An 18,553-nucleotide genomic window follows, 5' to 3' on the forward strand; every position below is an offset into this window, starting at 1 on the left:
CAAAACGTTTCGAAACAAATTAACTCCAACCACACTAACGTTTCTGCTACCCCAGCGAAACATCTTTGTAACCTATGCAGTTTAGAGACTCACATTATCCGCAAATGCCCAAAATTTATTCAGATGTGTCCAGAGGAGAGATTATCGTGCATCAGGAAATTGAATTTGTGTTTGAATTGCTTTGCTGGTGGCCATAGTGTAAAGGAGTGTAAAAGCTCACACAACTGCTTTACATGTAAGAAACGACACAACACGCTACTTCACCGTGATGCAACCATTCAAGTTGCGCAATATCCTAACACTAATGCGCATGCTGTGCTAACGGATTTTGACCAAGATACATCCATCATACAGTCCACTTCTCTTAACCCAACTGAAACCTATAACGCTGTTTCAGAATCCGTAGCATGTTCTCCGACCTCTTTAAACAGTGTTCAGTCATGCTTTGCCTCGCACACCCGCAATGTCCTTTTAGGTACAGCGTTGGTTCAAATCAGGCATTCAGGGTTGACATACATCGTTCGGGCTTTAATAGACTCAGGTTCACAAGGAACTTTTCTGTCTGAGAAGATATTCCATACGCTTAAAATTCCATTTCAACGCATTGATGCTGAAATTACGGGCCTTAACGGCGTTCCTTCAGCCACCGTTAGGAAACTGGCAAAATTTACAATAAGTCCGCGTTTCGATTCTCAACTGGAGATGAACGTAACTGCGTTAGTAATTCCCCAACTTTCAAGAGACCTTCCCTCTAGATCGATCAATCCTTCAATATTAAGTGAGTTTCCGAAAATACAACTCGCAGATCCTCAATTTTTTCAAAGCTCTCGTATTGACCTTTTACTTGGTGCAGACCTTTTTAACAATATATTGCTTGATGGAGTAAAACGTGATATTTGTGGGTCGCTGGTTGCTCAAGAGACTATTTTTGGCTGGATTGTGTCCGGTTCAGTCCAAAATACGGAGAATATTTCCTCTTTTTCATCTCTAGTTTCATTTCTTTCTGAAAAAAGTTTGGAAAAAACGCTAAGACGTTTTTGGGAGGTGGAGAATCTTCCTCGAAAGCAGCATCTGTCCGAAGACGATGAGTTTTGCGAGAAACTGTATAAGGAAACCACAACTAGGGATGAAAGTGGCAGATTCACAGTTGGCCTTCCCTTCAAACACACAATTTTGAATTCAACAATGCAATTGGGACAGTCCAGGACCATTGCAAAGGCACAGTTCTTGCGGAATGAGTCTCGCTTATTGAAGAATCTGGAGCGAAAAAATGAGTACGATGCCGTAGTCGAAGAATACCTGGATTTAGGGCACATGAAAAGCGTTCCAGCTCCCATTCATCAAAATTATCCGCAGCACTATTACCTTCCACATCATTCAGTCGTTAAACCGGAGAGCACCACCACGAAAGTTCGAGTGGTATTTAATGCCTCCTGTCCGACTTCCTCCGGAGTATCCTTGAACGATATCCTTCACACTGGACCTGCATTACAGAATGATCTGGTCCTGCTTCTTCTTAGGTGGCGCTTTTATCGCTTCGTCTTTTGTGCTGACATTCAGAAGATGTATCGGCAAATTAAAGTCCATCCCAAAGACACTTGCTACCAAAGAATTCTATTTCGCAGGGATCCGTGTGAGGAAATATCTGATTATGAGTTAACGACAGTAACATTTGGCGTCAACGCAGCTCCTTATCTGGCAATAAGAACCCTCCTACAATTGGCGGAAGAGTCCGAGAGGTCCCTTCCCATTGCCAGTGAAATTATTAGGGATTCCATGTATGTTGATGATGTTATAGCTGGGAGCCATCATATTCCTGACGCTCTCTCCGCAAGGACACAGTTGTTTATCGCGATGAGTTCGGCACATTTTCCTCTGCGTAAGTGGGCATCCAATTGTATTGAGATCCTTGCGGGTTTACCGAAAGATCATCTTCTGAAAGAGGACTTTTTAAGCTTCGACGATAGTAGCCACACTAAAACACTTGGTATCAGATGGAACGCCAAGTCAGATAACTTCTTCTTCAGGTGCATCGCAATTTCAGACAAATTATCCTATACAAAAAGGGAAGTGTTATCGGAGATTTCTAAAATCTTCGATCCAGCAGGCTGGCTAGCCCCCATTATAGTCCTGACCAAGATACTCATGCGAAAAATTTGGTTGTCTAATGTTGGTTGGGACGAATCCATTAATTCCGATTGCCTGCATGACTGGAAACGTTTCCTTAGCAGTTATTCATTGATAGACACCATTCAATTACCGAGATGGCTCTCATATTCCCCTTCCTGTCATGTTCAGTTCCATGCCTTCTGCGATGCATCGGAGAATGCATATGCGACAGTGATATACACCAGAATTCTTCTGGAGGACGACTCCGTTTATGTAGCACTATTAACCTCCAAGTCCAAAGTTGCTCCAGTCAATACGCTTTCCATACCCCGTCTGGAACTCTGCGGAGCCACACTTTTAGCTGAGTTAGTTGATTCTGTCATTCCATCCATGCACCTTCCAAGCTATGAAATATACAAGTGGACAGACTCTACTATAGTCCTGGCATGGCTTCGAAAGCCTTCATGTTATTGGAAAGTGTTTGTAGCGAACCGAGTATCTACAATTACCGAACTAGTTGGAATCGACAATTGGTTCCACGTTGAGTCTGAATCGAATCCAGCAGATTTAGTTAGTAGGGGAGTCTACCCCGAAGATCTAGTCGCCTGCAACCTTTGGTGGAATGGACCGCAATGGCTGCAGTTATCGCCAGAATTTTGGCCCGTAACTTCAGATACCGCCATGGATACACAACTGGAACAGAAACCAATAGCTGCCCATATTTCCATACTGCCAGAAGAACCTGATCTTCTGGAACGTTTTTCCTCTTTTAATAGGGCAATTCAGGTTCTCTGTTACATTTTTCGTTTTTTCCATCGGACACATCCAAATCACCGGCAGTGCAAACAATTTACTTCAACACTTTTGACTGCCTCAGAAGTGACTCATGTGAAAAGACGTCTTATAACCTTAGCTCAAACCAGACACTTTCCTGAGATTTTTAAAGCTATAGAGAAAAAGGTAGACATTCCTAAGACATGCAAGATTATTAGCCTCAATCCTTTCTTGGACAAAGACGGGATAATAAGGGCATTCGGCCGGCTCGCTTATTCGCCGTCTTTAAGCTATGATGAAAGGTATCCAATTATATTGCCATACAATTGCCAGTTCAGCCGTTTACTGGTTTGTTTTACCCACAAAATCTCCTTGCACGGGGGCAATCAGCTAGTGCTAAATTTAATTCGCCTTCAATATTGGATACCAAAACTAAAAAATTTAATAAAGAGCCTTATTCATAAATGCAAAGAATGTATTGTCCACAAGAAGAAAGTCCAAACTCAGCTTATGGCCGCTCTACCCCCAGAAAGGACCCTGCTTCGGCGACCGTTTCACTGTACGGGCATCGATTTTGCTGGGCCCTTCGATATTAGAAGTTTCAGCGGGAGAGGAGTCAAAACAACGAAAGGTTACACCTGCGTTTTTGTTTGCTTCGCAACGAAAGCGATTCATTTGGAAGCAGTATCTTCCTTATCCACTGACGCCTTCCTTGCCGCCTTTGATCGGTTCATTTCAAGACGAGGGTGCCCTTTGCACGTTTATTCCGATAATGGAACCAACTTTCAAGGTGCATCCAAACAAATTGAAAAACAGTTCTTAGTAGCTGCCAAATCCAACGTCCAATCCAAATATGTGCACCAAAATCTGTCCTGGCACTTTATCCCTCCTGGAGCCCCCCATATGGGAGGTCTTTGGGAAGCTGGAGTGAAAAGTTTCAAGACCCACTTCAAAAGGGTCTCAAATAACTTTAACTACACCTTCGAAGAGTTTTCCACACTTCTTTCAAAAATCGAAGCGTGTCTTAACTCACGACCAATTTCCACCATGTCCGAAGACTCCACGGATCTTAACCCTCTTACTCCAGGACATTTTCTGACCGGGGGTCCGATTCTTGCATTACCGGAGCCTACCTTTGACACAGACCCAGAATCGGTTGTTAATCGATGGCAACGCGTTAAGGTTCAGCAACACCATTTCTGCCAACGCTGGAAAATGGAGTATTTAAAAGAATTACACAAGCGCTATAAGTGGCAGCATCCTAAAAAGGAAATTAAAATAGACTCAGTAGTCATTATTAAGGAAGAAAACCAGCCTCCAAATGAGTGGAGATTAGGTAGAGTAATCCATCTTTACCCAGGGAAAGATAATAGAACTCGAGTCGCAGATATTTATACGCAGAAGGGAACAGTCACCCGTCCAATCGTTAAACTGGTTTTGCTTCCCACTGAGTGATCTATATATACATATTTGTTTTTGTTTATCTTACGATTTTAATACTTATGTACAGCATGCCAAGAATAATTCAAAACCGTTCCATCACCCCAGAAGATCCAATGAAACCAAAAAAAATCTACCGATGCCACGTGTGTAAAAGAGTTCATCCCTTACGTAGTTGCAGCAGATTTCTCAATATGGATGTCCATCAGCGGAGGAAAGTCGTCCACCGTTTCAAATATTGCCTTAATTGTCTGGCTCATAAACACTCACGAGGTAAATGCTTAAGCCGCTCTGGATGTCATATATGCAAGCGCCAACACCATACTCTTTTACACCACCGCGGTTCCCAACAGTACAGTCGCTCCGAACATGCTTCAACATCTCATCCAACGCACGCTATGCTACCACATCAAAGAATTACTGTACTACCCACGGCTATCATTAAAATTGCATGGAAAAACCGCTTATATCCAGTAAGGGCACTTATCGATACGGGTTCTGCTGTAAGCCGTATTGCAAAAGCCATTGTGACAAAACACCACTTACTGACCAGCCGCATGGGAGAGTCGGAAATGTGCCAAATTGTTTTTCGGGCTCATTCTGGAAACACCACCAAGATTTCAATGTGCGCTCGTGTTGATAACCGAATCTCCATGGTAACACCCATCTCAACGTTGTCAATGGCATTCAAAGAAAAATTTCTTAACTTGGTACTGGCAGACCCCGACTTTCTTGAAAGTAACCCGATTTCAATAGTCCTCGGGGCGGACATCTACCCTAAGCTCATACTCAGCGGTGTCATACCCACCGGCGAGGGATCTTTAATGGCGCAAAACTCAACACTCGGATGGCTAGTATCTGGCACTTGTGCAGCATAAAGTAAACATTAGCAAAGAAATACCCAGCAAACAACTTTATAATCATTATGTATTAATCTGTTCGAATACCGCAAAAATCCGAATTATGAATTATGATTTTTTATGCAAGTTCGATGAATTAATTTCTTATTTGATGGTACCCATCAAGGGGCCCGGAATGTTAACGTAGAAGAAGCCTATACGATTTTATAACTATAACCCTCATTAGATTGAAATGCAGAGGGCGTTCAAATGTATCGTTAAGTGCCATATTTACACTATCACCTATCTTAGCCTTTAAGAATATTATAAATAAAATGTTCACTTTGGATTCAACCTCGAACACAAGAACATTGGTAAGAGTTTCCTTTCCTCCAAGATTTTCCGCTTGTGGATAATTCGTAACTCCAATATTGTCTTCGACTTCTTGCATGACCATCTCTCCTCGAGATTTAATTGCAAGAAGTTATTTCGCTTCAGTTGCTTATGGTCGTGCTGTGATTTTAGTTCCATTTCTTCACCCCCCAAAGAGATCCAACATCCTACATATATTCATATATATATATATATATATATATATATATATATATATATATATATATATTGTGGCACAATATATTGCGCAGGCTCCGTATGGTCAAGATCGAGCTTTACCTGGATAAAACTGCCATATAGACCGATCTCCCTGTTCTTAGGCCCAAAAAAGGCGCATTTTTTATTGTATCTTAATTAGCTGAAATATGGGACAATGAAGTGTGTTAGGCTCTTCAATATCCCTGTCCAATATGGCCCTGTTCTTTCCATGTTTAGAGATAGCTTCCCTAGAGCCCGATCTTCTGATTTAAGTTCTTGAGCCCATAAAATCCCCCTGGAAGCCGCAATTGTTATACAATGTGGCTGAAATAGTGCACGCAGTGTCAGGTTATGGCCAAGTCAGTGTTATGACTCGCCAGATATGGTCCAAATCGATCCATAAAGTGATGTAGATACCGTATATACTGATCTCCCGATTTGACATATTATCTTTATAAAAAGTGTAATTATTATCCGATTTGGCTGAAATTTTATTGTATCGATATACTATGAAATTTTGAAAATAGGGTACCACATTTTATGATATCTGAAGGGGAGGAGGTCTTCCCCTTTACCCTAATTTGATGGACGGGGTACATTGGGCGGCCGCCCCACCCCAAAACTTACAAAATATATAGACCTATATAAAACCCTCCAAAACACCCCTAAATCTGACATATTTTTCGACCATGCCAACATGGGAGTCAAAGGAAGGTATTTGCGAGTAGAATACGAATCTGATATTGAAATGTGGGACCAAGTGTTTGGGGGCCCGCCCTCCAAAAAAAAAAACCCCCAAAAGAGGACATATTAACGACCACAGCAATATGGGCCAAATGGAAGGTCTTTGGGAGTCAAGCACGAATCAATATTCAGGAAAAAGTGTCTATGGGACCACTGCACCCCCATAAAACCACACAAATATGACATATTTGCTGACCATAGCAATATGGGGCTCAAATAAAAGGTATTTTAAAATAGAATACTAATCTGATATATATTTTCAAGGCCAACTGACTGAGTGGCCGCCCCATCCCCCAAAACACCCCCCAAGCCGGTCATGTTTGCCGACTATGGAAATATGGGGCTCAAATTAAAGGTATTTGGGAGTAGACCACGTATCTGATATCATCATTAGGGACCAGCTGTCCAGGGCACGTCCGACCACCATAACAACCCCCAAATAGGAAGTATTTGCTCAACAAAACAATTTGGGTCTTAAAGAGAGTGGAACTAGATATTTATAGTTTTTAAAGCCAATACCTGAAACCGGACATATTTAGTGACTTTTGCAATAAGGAGTTAAAATGAGATTAGAAATCGAATTCGATATCCAATTTTGAGGCCAATGGCAAAAAGGGGTTCAAATAAATGAGAATAGAGCACGTTGCTGATATATTTTCTGGGCGTAGTGTTTTGGGGGACCACCCCATTCCCCAAAACACCCCTAAATCGGGTAAATTTACCGACCATGTCAATGTGGAGCTTAAATGAAAGAGGAGAGGAGAGAAAGGTAGAGCAAGAATTGATACCCACCTTTGGGACAAATTTTCTGGGGGTCTACCCCTTTTCCAAAATACCCCACAAACAGCAATATTTTACGGGCCAAAGCAATATTGGGCTCAAATAAAGGTATTTGGGAGTAGAATAGAAATTTGATATCCAAATGTAGGACCATGTATTTAGGGGATCACTCCTTTCCCAAAACACCCCCAAAGGGAAAAAATTTTTCGACCATGCCAATATGTGGCTCAAATGAAAGGCATTTGAGATTAGAAAACGAATTTAATAACCTATTTTGGGGCCATGCGTTTGGGGGCCTCATCGTGTAAACTCCCTTAAGCCAATGGCAATATGGGGTTTAAATGAATGGTATTTGGGAGAAGAGCACGATGCTGATATCTTTTCCGGACCAAATATCTGGGGGACCACTTTTCCCTCGAAAACACCCCTAAATCAGACATCATGAGAATATCGGGCAGAAATGAAGTATTTTAAGAATGGAGTACACCTTACATCCAAACTTAAATTCGTAGACCAATAAAGATCATATGGGATTCAGATAAAGGCACTTATATTGTTACACTGTTAGTCAAGTTAGCATTATATTTCACTTAACGATCTTTAATTATCGAAAATAAATATTACAAGGAAACTTATGTTCCATATAAAGTAAAAGAAGACGCAGCGGAGCGGGCCCGGGTCAGCTTGTATATATATGACAATAATACAAATTGCAAATTTAAAACAAAATATTGAATCGCCCACTGTTTAAAGTAGGCGATCCATAGGTCATATAGACTGTAAATTTTTTCAGCGTCATTTTTCGTGTGCTCTAAAATCGATGGTTCAAGATTTTAGAGTTCTAGCTGCTTCCTAGGATTTGTTGCCTTTAAAATAGCTTATTAGGCCCCTCTTCCAGAACCCTATTAGTTTTGTTATTATCTTAAAGTCAAACAGACTGGCATTTATTTGTTTGTTGCTATTGTTGATTCGTTCTACAATCCCCACATATAGATTATTAGGCCAATACTTGTTGGAATAAGCACAAAAAATTGCAAATCACTACTTATAAAACTACCCACAACGTCTATCTGCTTATGAAATGTAGACGACTGTTAAGTTTATCTAATTATTCTCCACTGATTTGTTGATAACATTGTGATAAGCTTGAAGTAAAATTTTTGTTATCATTTTAGATTAGTTTTATAACATGAATAACAACGAGCGTTGCATTTTATTCGAAATTCATTCTGCATCAAATAACAAAAAAAGTTATGTTCTAAAAATGTTGTGGTAAAATGCTAGCCATTTTATTGGCTAATATTTTTAATCGAATTTTTAATTTGTTAGATAACATCGATTATATATTCTCACCCTAAAGTATTGGTAGTAAATTAAGTTTTAATGTTGTTTGAATTTATTGTTTATATGTAGCAATTCGATTGATTGGCAAAATGTTCCTTAAAATTAAGTTTTTGCTATATATTAATGTGGAGTTAAATTTGGTTCATATGTTGGGCGGTTTGTTATCTACTTTGAAAATGATGTGGAAATTCTACTGTACTACCAAAGACCTTCAGGGAAATCCTATTTTGTTCGGATTAACCTACATGTTCGTTTGTTGGGTGGACGACCCCTAGAAACTTGTCCCAAAATTGGATAATAGATTCGTAGTATTCTTCTATTTTCGATCAAACTATTATTTTTATATTATACTAGCCGAACTGGGCCCGCTCCGCTGCGCCTTCTTGGTGTTTGATATACCTTATTCTTAAAAGTCTTTATTTCAGCCCAATATTGTCATAATGTCAGGTTGGGGAGTGTTTTCGGGGGCAAAGTGGTCCCCTAGACACTTGGCCTTGGCATATGGCCATTGGTTTAAGGGAAGTTTATGGGATAAGGCGTCCTCAAACACTTATCCCCAAAATTTTTACTCTTTAAGAGGTGTTTTGGTAAAAGGGCTCTGCCCCCAATACATGATCCCACATTTGGATATCAGATTCGTTTTCTACTCCCAAATACCTTTATTTGAGCCCCATATTGGTCAGTTAATAATTGCTGTTTGTGGGGTGTTTTGGGAAAGGGGTAGACCCCAGAAAATTGGTCCCGAAAGTGGGTGTCAATCTCGTACTCTTCTCCCCAATACATTTCATTCGAGCCCCACGTTGATGTGGTCGGTAAATATGCTCGATTTAGGGGTCTTTTGGGCAGTGGGGTGGTCCCCACAAACACTTCGCCCTGAAAATATATCAGCATCGTTCTACACTCTCAAAAATCATTTATTTAAACCCCATAATGGTATTGGCCTCAAAATTGGATATCAAATTTGTTTTCTAATCTCAAATACCTTTCATTTAAAACCCTTATTGCAAAAGTCACGAAATATGTCCGGTTTGGGGTATGGGCCCAAAAACTATCAATATCGAGATTCACTCCCTTTAAGGCCCAAATTGTCTTGGTGGGCAAATACGTCCTATTTGGGGGTTGTTGTGGCGGTGGGACAGTTGGTACCGAATGTGGATATCAGATTCGTGGTCTACTCCTTATTACCTTTCATTTGAGCCCCAAATTTCCATAGATGGCAAACATGTTCGATTTGGGAGTGTTTTGGGGGATGGGGCGTCCACTCAGTGACTTGACTCTGAAAATATCTAACAGATTCGTGTTCTAGTCTACAATACCTCTTAATTGAGCCCCATATTGCAATTGTCAGCAAATTCGTCCTAATTAGGTGGTGTTATGGGGGTAGGGTGGCCCCATATACGCCTTTTCCCGAATATTGATATCAGATTCCTGCTTTACTCCCACAAACCTTTCATTTGAACCCCATATTGCTATGGTCGTAAATTTGTCCTGTATGGGGGTGCTTTGGGAAGGGTCCGCCCCAAACGCTTGTTTGCGAATTTGAATACCAGATTCGTATTCTACACTCAAATTCCTTTTATTTGAGACCCATATTGCTATGGTCAGTAAATAAGTCCTATTTGGGGGTGTTTTTTTAGGAATGGATGAACATCCAGAAACTTGGTCACACATTTGGATATCAGATTCGTATTCTATTCGCAAATCCCTTTCATTTGAGTCTCATATTGCCATGGTCGGTAAATATGTCCGATTTAGGGGTGTTTTGGGGGTTGGGGTGGTCCCCCTAACACTTGGTCCGACATTTGGATATCAGATACATTTTCTTATCCTAAATACCTTTCATTTGAGGCCCATATTGTCGTGATTGGTCTAAATATATGTTTGGTAGGTTTTAGGGTGGGGCGGCCCTCCTAGGTAGCCTATCCGAAATTTAGACACCAAATTTTTATACCCTCCACCATAAGATGGGGGGTATACTAATTTCGTCATTCTGTTTGTAACTACTCGAAATATTCGTCTGAGACCCCATAAAGTATATATATTCTTGATCGTCGCGACATTTTATGTCGATCTAGCCATGTCCGTCCGTCTGTCCGTCCGTCCGTCTGTCCGTCCGTCCGTCTGTCTGTCGAAAGCACGCTAACTTCCGAAGGAGTAAAGCTAGCCGCTTGAAATTTTGCACAAATACTTCTTATTAGTGTAGGTCGGTTGGTATTGTAAATGGGCCATATCGGTCCATGTTTTGATATAGCTGCCATATAAACCGATCTTGGGTCTTGACTTCTTGAGCCTCTAGAGTGCGCAATTCTTATCCGATCAGAATGAATTTTTGCACGACGTGTTTTCTAATTATATCCAACAACTGTGCCAAGTATGGTTGAAATCGGTCCATAACCTGATATAGCTGCCATATAAACCGATCTTGGGTCTTGACTTCTTGAGCCTCTAGCGTGCGCAATTCTTATCCGATCAGAATGAAATTTTGCACGACGTGTTTTGTTATGATACCCAACAACTGTGTCAAGTATGGTTCAAATCGGTTCATAACCTGATATAGCTGCCATATAAACCGATCTTGGGTCTTGACTTCTTGAGCCTCTAGAGTGCGCAATTCTTATCCGATTGGAATGAAATTTTGCACGACGTGTTTTGTTATTATATCCAACAACTTTGCCAAGTATGGTTCAAATCGGTTCATAACCTGATATAGCTGCCATATAAACCGATCTTGGGTCTTGACTTCTTGAGCCTCTAGAGGGCGCAATTTTTATCCGATTGGAATGGAATATCGCACGACGTGTTTTGTTATGATACCCAACAACTGTGCGAAGTATGGTTTAAATCGGTTCATAACCTGATATAGCTGCCATATAAACCGATCTTGGGTCTTGACTTCTTTAGCCTCTAGAGGGCACAATCCTTATCCGATTTGAATGAGTATGACGAAGTATTTCGTCATGATATCCAACAACTGTGCCAAGTATGGTTGAAATCGGTCCATAACCTGATATAGCTGTCATATAAACAGATCTGGGGATTTGACTTCTTGAGCTTCTAGAGGCCGCAATTCCTATCCGATTTGGCTGAAATTTTGCATGACGTATTTTATTTTTACTTTCAACAATTGCGTCAAATAAGGTTCAAATCGGTTCATAACCTGATATAGCTGCCATATAAACCGATCTGGGATCTTGACTTCTTGACCCCTAGAGGTCGCAATTATTATCCGATATGCCTGAAATTTTGTACGACGGATCCTCTCATGACCATCAACGAACGAACCGGCTGAAATTTTACACAGGTCTCCAACATATAATTTAATTGTGGTCCGAACCGGACCATATCTTGATATCGTTTTAATTAAAGCGGTGGTTATCCCCTCTTAATGCATGCGACATTTGCCATGCATGATCTTGTAAAAAATTCGGACTTGGCTATAAAAAAAGTGTGTCCCTTCTCGGTTACTGGGTAAATTTTTACTCCACTCCCAAATACCTTTCTTTTGAGTCCTATATTATCGTATTGGTAAATATTTCCGGTTTAGGGGGTATTTCGGGGGTGGAGTGGCATCCAAGACACTTGGCCCTTAATGTAAATATACGCTTCGTGCTCTACTTTCAAATATATTTTATATGAGCCCCTTAATGGCATGGTCGATAAATTAATTCTGTTTGAGGGTGGAATGAACCCCAGGGTTTTTGCCCCGAAAATGAGTATCAATTTCCCTAAAATCAATCAATTTAAACATCAAATAGCTTTTATATAATAGGGAGGTGTTTTCGGGAGGGGGCAGTTCCCCAAACACATGGCTCTTCAATTAGATATCAATTCGTTTTTTTTTCTCGAGCACCTTTCGTTTAAGCTCTACATTGTCGTGATTGGTCTATATACCCATTTGACGGGGTTTGGACGCAAATTTTAATGTCATATTCGTAATCTACTCCAAAATACCTTTCATTTGAGTTCCATATTGACATGGTCGGCTAATATGCCCATTTGGGGGTATTTCGGGTGGGGCGACCTCCTATTACTTGGACCTAATTTTGTATGACATATTTTTAATCTACTGTCGAATACTTTTCATTTGAGGCCCACATTGACATGAACGTCGAATATGTCTGTTTAGAGGAGTTTTTGGGTTGGGGAAGCCCGATGGTTACTTAAACCCAAATTTTAATACGATATCTAATAATTATGTAGCCTATGTTCCCTTCCAGACAAACTTACACCTCTATTTCCATCAGCACAAAAGTACAAAATGGTACCAATTTTGGTACCAAAATGTTCGACTTGCTAATAAATCATTTGGTCATCCCTCATATATTTCTTAATTGTACCAACGTGCCAAATTTCACACCTTTATCTCCATCTGCACAAAAGTGCCAAATGGTACCAATTTTGGTACTAAAATGTACGAATTGTGAATAAATCATTTGGTCACCCCTCATATATTTCTTAGATGTACGTACATGCAAAATTTCAGACCTCTAGCTCCATCTGAACAGAAAGTACCAAATAGTACCCATTTTGGTACCAAAATGTACGAATTTTGAATAGATCATTTAGTCATCCATCATATATTTCTTAGTTGCACCTGCATGCCAAATTTTCTGTTACGAATGTACCAAATGGTACCAGTGCGGTACTAAACGTACTTTTCTCTTGTTATCAGTACTATTTGTCCCTTTTTTCTTTTCACCTTCATCCGTTTGCACCAGATGTCTTTTAAGTCAAATTTCTAAATTCTACCTCTAACCATCCGCCCTGTACAAAGTTCACTCATTTCGTAGCTTTTTGTTACTTTTTTTAGTACCTAAATGTACAAATTTCCAGAAACTCTTATAATCGTCCAATTATGGTTGCCACAGTGTACCTAAGTTCCAAAATTCAGACCTCTAGTTCAATTTTCAAAGAAAGTTCCAAATAGTACCAATTGCGGTACTAAACGTACTATTTGTCCCACTTCCGGTACGATTTTCCAAAATTTTTATTTACCTTACCTTAATTTTTCGAGATTCTCTTTAATTTGTGCCCAAGAATATAATGCTAGACCTTTCTGTTCGTGCTGGGTAAATATATACCATTTCATACTATTTGGTACTTTTTAGTACCTTAACGTACAAATATCACTAAATCCCAAGACCAATATTCATGCAAAATTTCATGATTCTAGCTTTAGTCGTTTAGGCTGGGCAGTGATCAGTCAGGCAGTCAGTCAGTCACGCGATTGAACCTCCAGAGGGTGCGATTTTACACGTAATGGTTTACTATGACTCCCAACTACTGTACCAAGTTTGATCCAAATCGGTATATAACCTATAGCACGCGATTTGTCTAAAATTTTTAAGGTGGTATTTTTTATGACTTGTAACACCCATGACAGTTTCATATCGTTCCATAACTTGGTATATGTGGCTCATGAAAAAGTCATTCAATGAGCTCGTCACGTGCGATCCATGGTGAAGGTTGTTGTTGTTCATCTTCTAATTCGTTCAACAGATTTTCCATACCATTTCAATTTTCAAAATTTTCTCTACTTACGCTTGCACCGCTTTAACATATTCCGATTCGCTTTGCATTTGAGCATTTTTCTTAATACCCATGGCCGTCTCACATATCGCATCCAAGGCAAATAAGGTTATATAAGGATAGATATCAAATTCTTCGCCATTAGCCTTCTCCTCCAAACGTCGCACCAATATTTTACAATTTTCCTCCATGGGTTCCTTAAATTCACTTAAGATGCGAAAATGAAATGCCGGAGTCAAAAGCTTTCTTCTTCTGTGCCAATGATCACCACTGCTGGTTAAAAGACCTTTGCCTAACCAAGGGCTAATGCTGTCATAATTTTGTGATTTATGTGTCAAATTGTTGTTGCCTAACAATTGTTTGACATCTTGGGGATCAGTAAAGAAAACCATTAAATCTTTACCCATCCACATACAAAATGTGGGACCATGCCGCAGACGTAGCTCCTTGAACCAGGCGAGAATTTCTGGGGAGACAGAGAAAGACAAACAATTTCAATGAATGTTATAAAAAAATTATAAAATATAATTATAATTGACTACTTGTGCCTCTAGAGGGGGCAATGTTGATCTGATCTGGCTACAATTTTGGTACGACGATTTTCCTTATTTCGTCAAGTTTGATTCCAGTCCGCCCGTAATGTAATATCGTATGGCTCCAACAAAAACTGATTTTTCGATGTCTTGTTGTGACCTCCCATTATCTATCTTTAGCTTCTACTAATAAAAAGAAACCATGCAAAGAACTGGACAAATGGGATTCATGATGGAGGGTATATAAGATTCGGCGCTGCCCAACTAAAACCGCGTTCATTTGTCTTAATCTACCTTTATCTACACCAGTGATGGGCACACTAACAGTGTTGAAAAGACCAAACTGTGTTTGTGTGCGTAACATCAAGCAATCTAACGAAGCCACACGAAGTTCTTTACACTATCTGCATGCTTATATTCATTTATATGCGGATGTGTATGCTTCCCATCCATGATCTACACCATATTGGATTTTCCCTGCATATATTTTTGATCGCCAAATAATCTTCCCAGAATCTTCTAGATAAAGGTTATGATCGCGGACGAGCTCGTATTAAAGTTGTAGATGATTCCCCCTTCGTGAGAAGTTGGGTCCTCAAGACAACTCTTCGGGATGAAAGTTCTACGAATCTTCCATATGAGTTGCTAACGAGTATATTAGGTTAGGTTGAAAAGCGGGTGCAGATATTAATCCGCCCCATGCCACTATGGACATACACATAAGCTACAATCCCATGGTAGCCGGTTGTACGTACTGGCTTGACCCGATGAAGTCCTTCATAGGCAAGGGCTGCCGCCTCGGTGTACAACACACTGCTAGAACAACAACCTAATTTTAAGTTAGGAATTCCGTACTACTTACAAAATCCTTAATTTTTTTCCATACCATTCCCCTTAGTTGGTTCATGTCCGGTATCGTGTCCCCACCTAAGTACCGGTGTCTATTAGCCGCTAAGGCCGAGCAATGCCATAGGAAATGCTCCAACGTCTCATCATCTTCCTCACATGTCCTACAGATGCTAGCACTTGCCGTACCGATTTTTCATAAGTTAGTTTGTAGTCCTATATGTCCCGTTTTGACACCAAAAGCTATACTAATATCCTTCTTACTTCCGTTCACATAATACCCTCGTCCTCTCACGATTCGGATCACCCCATAGGATTTGCGCCGTCCTACCGACTGTTTCGCTATTTCACAGTTTTGCATGCGCATTCGTTGCACACGCTCTTTACTCGGACTGCGTCGACCCGAAAGGCTTCGGCTTGACCAAGATTTTTCGACAGCAATTCTCTGGCCTTCACCGCCAAATCATCTGTCCCTTCATTCCCTCTTAATCCATTATGGTCCGGCACCCAAACAATGCGGATTGTGCCATTCTCAGAGAAGGCGTTAATCTTCCTCTTACTCTGCAAGACTGTTCGTCACTTTATCCTCTTGGTTGTTATGGCCCTTATGGCCATTTTACACTCGACGTCCTCGCGTTAGCACCACACCACCTTACGTATTCCGTGATCGCCCGCATCACCGCCTGCAGGACCGTATTATGGTCAGGCTGTCTAAAACAGATATCCGTCCCTGGGTTATCAATGTGGACCCCAGGCAAACTTCGTCCCCTAGCTATGATCCATCCGTGTAACATGATCTTCCAGATGGCAATACTAGGGTTCCGTCAGTCCAAGACTTTGCCGCTGGCAGCCGTGCCTCGTACAGGACCTCAAGTGTCGTCTCAAGTATCCGATCGGAAACGTCTTCCCTTCCTTCCAGGTTTCCTATCGTCGCCAGGTTTCCTATCCTCAATCCATTCTCCCATCGCCTTAAGTCTCACAGCCACAGTGGCTGCCTCACATTTAATCTGTATGTCAATGGGTCGGATGTCTAGAATAGTCTTCAGTGCCATAGTGGGCCTGGTCCTCATCGCCACCCCTATGTCAAGACAACATGTTCTCTGAACTTGATTTATGGTCCTAACATTGCACTTTTTCTCCATAGCAGTCCACCAAACTACTGAGGCATAAGTAAGTATTGGTCTAATCACGCTTCTGTAGAGCTGGTGGACTGTGCTCGGATTCAGGACGCATTTCGAGCCCACGGCCCGTCTCCATAGTGCCCAACATCTGTGAGCCTTCTGAGTACACTCCTGAATGTTACACTTCCACTTAAGTTTCCTATCCAAGATCACTCCTAAGTGTTTTACCTTGTCAGATATCGAAATCGTTTTTTAAGGAAACGTGGCGCGTCAAATTGGCCCACCTTCGTCTTCCTCGTGAACAGGCATATTTCAGTCTTCAGGGCGCAATTCTTATCCGATTTGGGTGAAATTTTGCAAGGCGTGTATTGTTATGACTTGCAACAACTGTGCTAAGAATAGTTGAAATCGGTCCATAACCTGATATAGATCTTGAATCTTTGCATGAGGTGTTTCTTTATGATTTCCAACAACTTCTTCAAGTATGGTCCAATTCGGTGTATAACCTAATATAGCTGTCATATAAACCGATCTTGAATCTTGACTTCTTTAGCCTCTAGAGGGCTCAATTCTTATCCGATTTAGCTGAAATTTTGCATGGCGTGTTTTGTTAAGACTTCCAACAACTGTGCCAAATAGGGTTTAAATCCACGGTCTGTAATCTGATATAGCTACCATATAAACCGATCTGAGATATTGACTTATTGAGCCTCTAGAGGCCTCAATTTTTGTCCCATTTGGCTAAAATTGTAGACAACGCCTTCTCCCATTACCTTCAACATACGTGTTAAATATGGTCTGAATCGGTGTATAGGCTGATACAGCTCCCATATAAACCGATCTCCCTATTCTACTTCTTGAGCCCATAAAAGGCTCAATCCTTATTCGAATTGGATAAAATTTTGCACAATGATTTTTACTAAGGTCTCCAATATTTAATTCAATTATAGTCCGAATCGGACTATAACTTGATATGACTCTTATACCATAGCAATTATTTTCTTTTATCATTTGTTTGCCTACAAAGAGATACCGGGAAAAGAACTTGACAAATGCGATCCATGGTGGAGGGTATATTAGTTCAGCCTGGCCGAACTTAGCACGCTTTTATTTGTTTATACTAATACCAATCGTCATATACGCAAAATGAGAATTCTGCTTGGTGTTGTAAAAGTTGTCCACTCAAGAAAAAAAAAAAAAAAAACATCGAATAACATAATTCAATACAAATCCTGATATTAAAATTAAACCAATAGATAAAAGTTAATTCAGGCGATATATATTCGTCGCAAAGATTCGCTAAAACTTCCGTACACGCAATGGATTGACCAATGATATCTTAAAAAAGTGTTTCGCGACTCATACGCCCTATTAAAACGTAATGAGTTGAAAGAGAATCGTCGTCAAGAGTTGTTTAAACTTCTGCACACGCAATTGATTGCCAAATGATATCCAAGAAGCGTGATACGCGAATCATAAGGTTGATTAAAACATAATGAGTTGTAAAAGAAATGTCGCGAAGGGTTGCTTAAACTTCTGCACACGCAAAGGATTGCCAAATGATATCCCAGAAGAGTATTTTGCGACTCATACGGTCGATTTAAGAGCAATGAGTTGTAAGAGAAATGTCCCGAAGAGTTGCTTTAACTTCCGCACACGCAATATATTGTCAAATGATATCCAAGAAGAGTGTTTCCCGAATCATACAGAAGAACAATTGCGTAAAAATCTTCCAGAAGATTGTTTTATTGATCGCGGGTATGAACGCTCTTCCAAGATTATGAATAAAATTTGCAGGGTTAGCTTATCATCACAATTTCTGTCAACTCTTTTTAACAAAACTACATTTGTAACTAATTTATTAGATAAACACGTGACCATAATTTATTATTTGTTAATTTGT

The 18,553-nt window shown here is 40.4% G+C and overlaps 1 protein-coding gene across 1 annotated transcript in view; it reads right to left on the bottom strand.

The window, feature by feature from the left end:
• The window catches only part of LOC106082619 (probable cytochrome P450 4s3), a 32,062-nt gene that overhangs the window by 6,412 nt on the left and 7,097 nt on the right, over window positions 1–18,553 (bottom strand). Inside the window, exon 2 of the mRNA XM_013245239.2 lies at window positions 14,163–14,616. Coding sequence (XP_013100693.2) covers window positions 14,163–14,616 — 454 coding nt within the window. The remainder of the gene's footprint in view (window positions 1–14,162; window positions 14,617–18,553) is intronic.

The sequence above is a fragment of the Stomoxys calcitrans genome, chromosome 4, assembly GCF_963082655.1.
Source record: "Stomoxys calcitrans chromosome 4, idStoCalc2.1, whole genome shotgun sequence".
Classification (NCBI taxonomy): Eukaryota; Metazoa; Arthropoda; class Insecta; order Diptera; family Muscidae; genus Stomoxys; species Stomoxys calcitrans.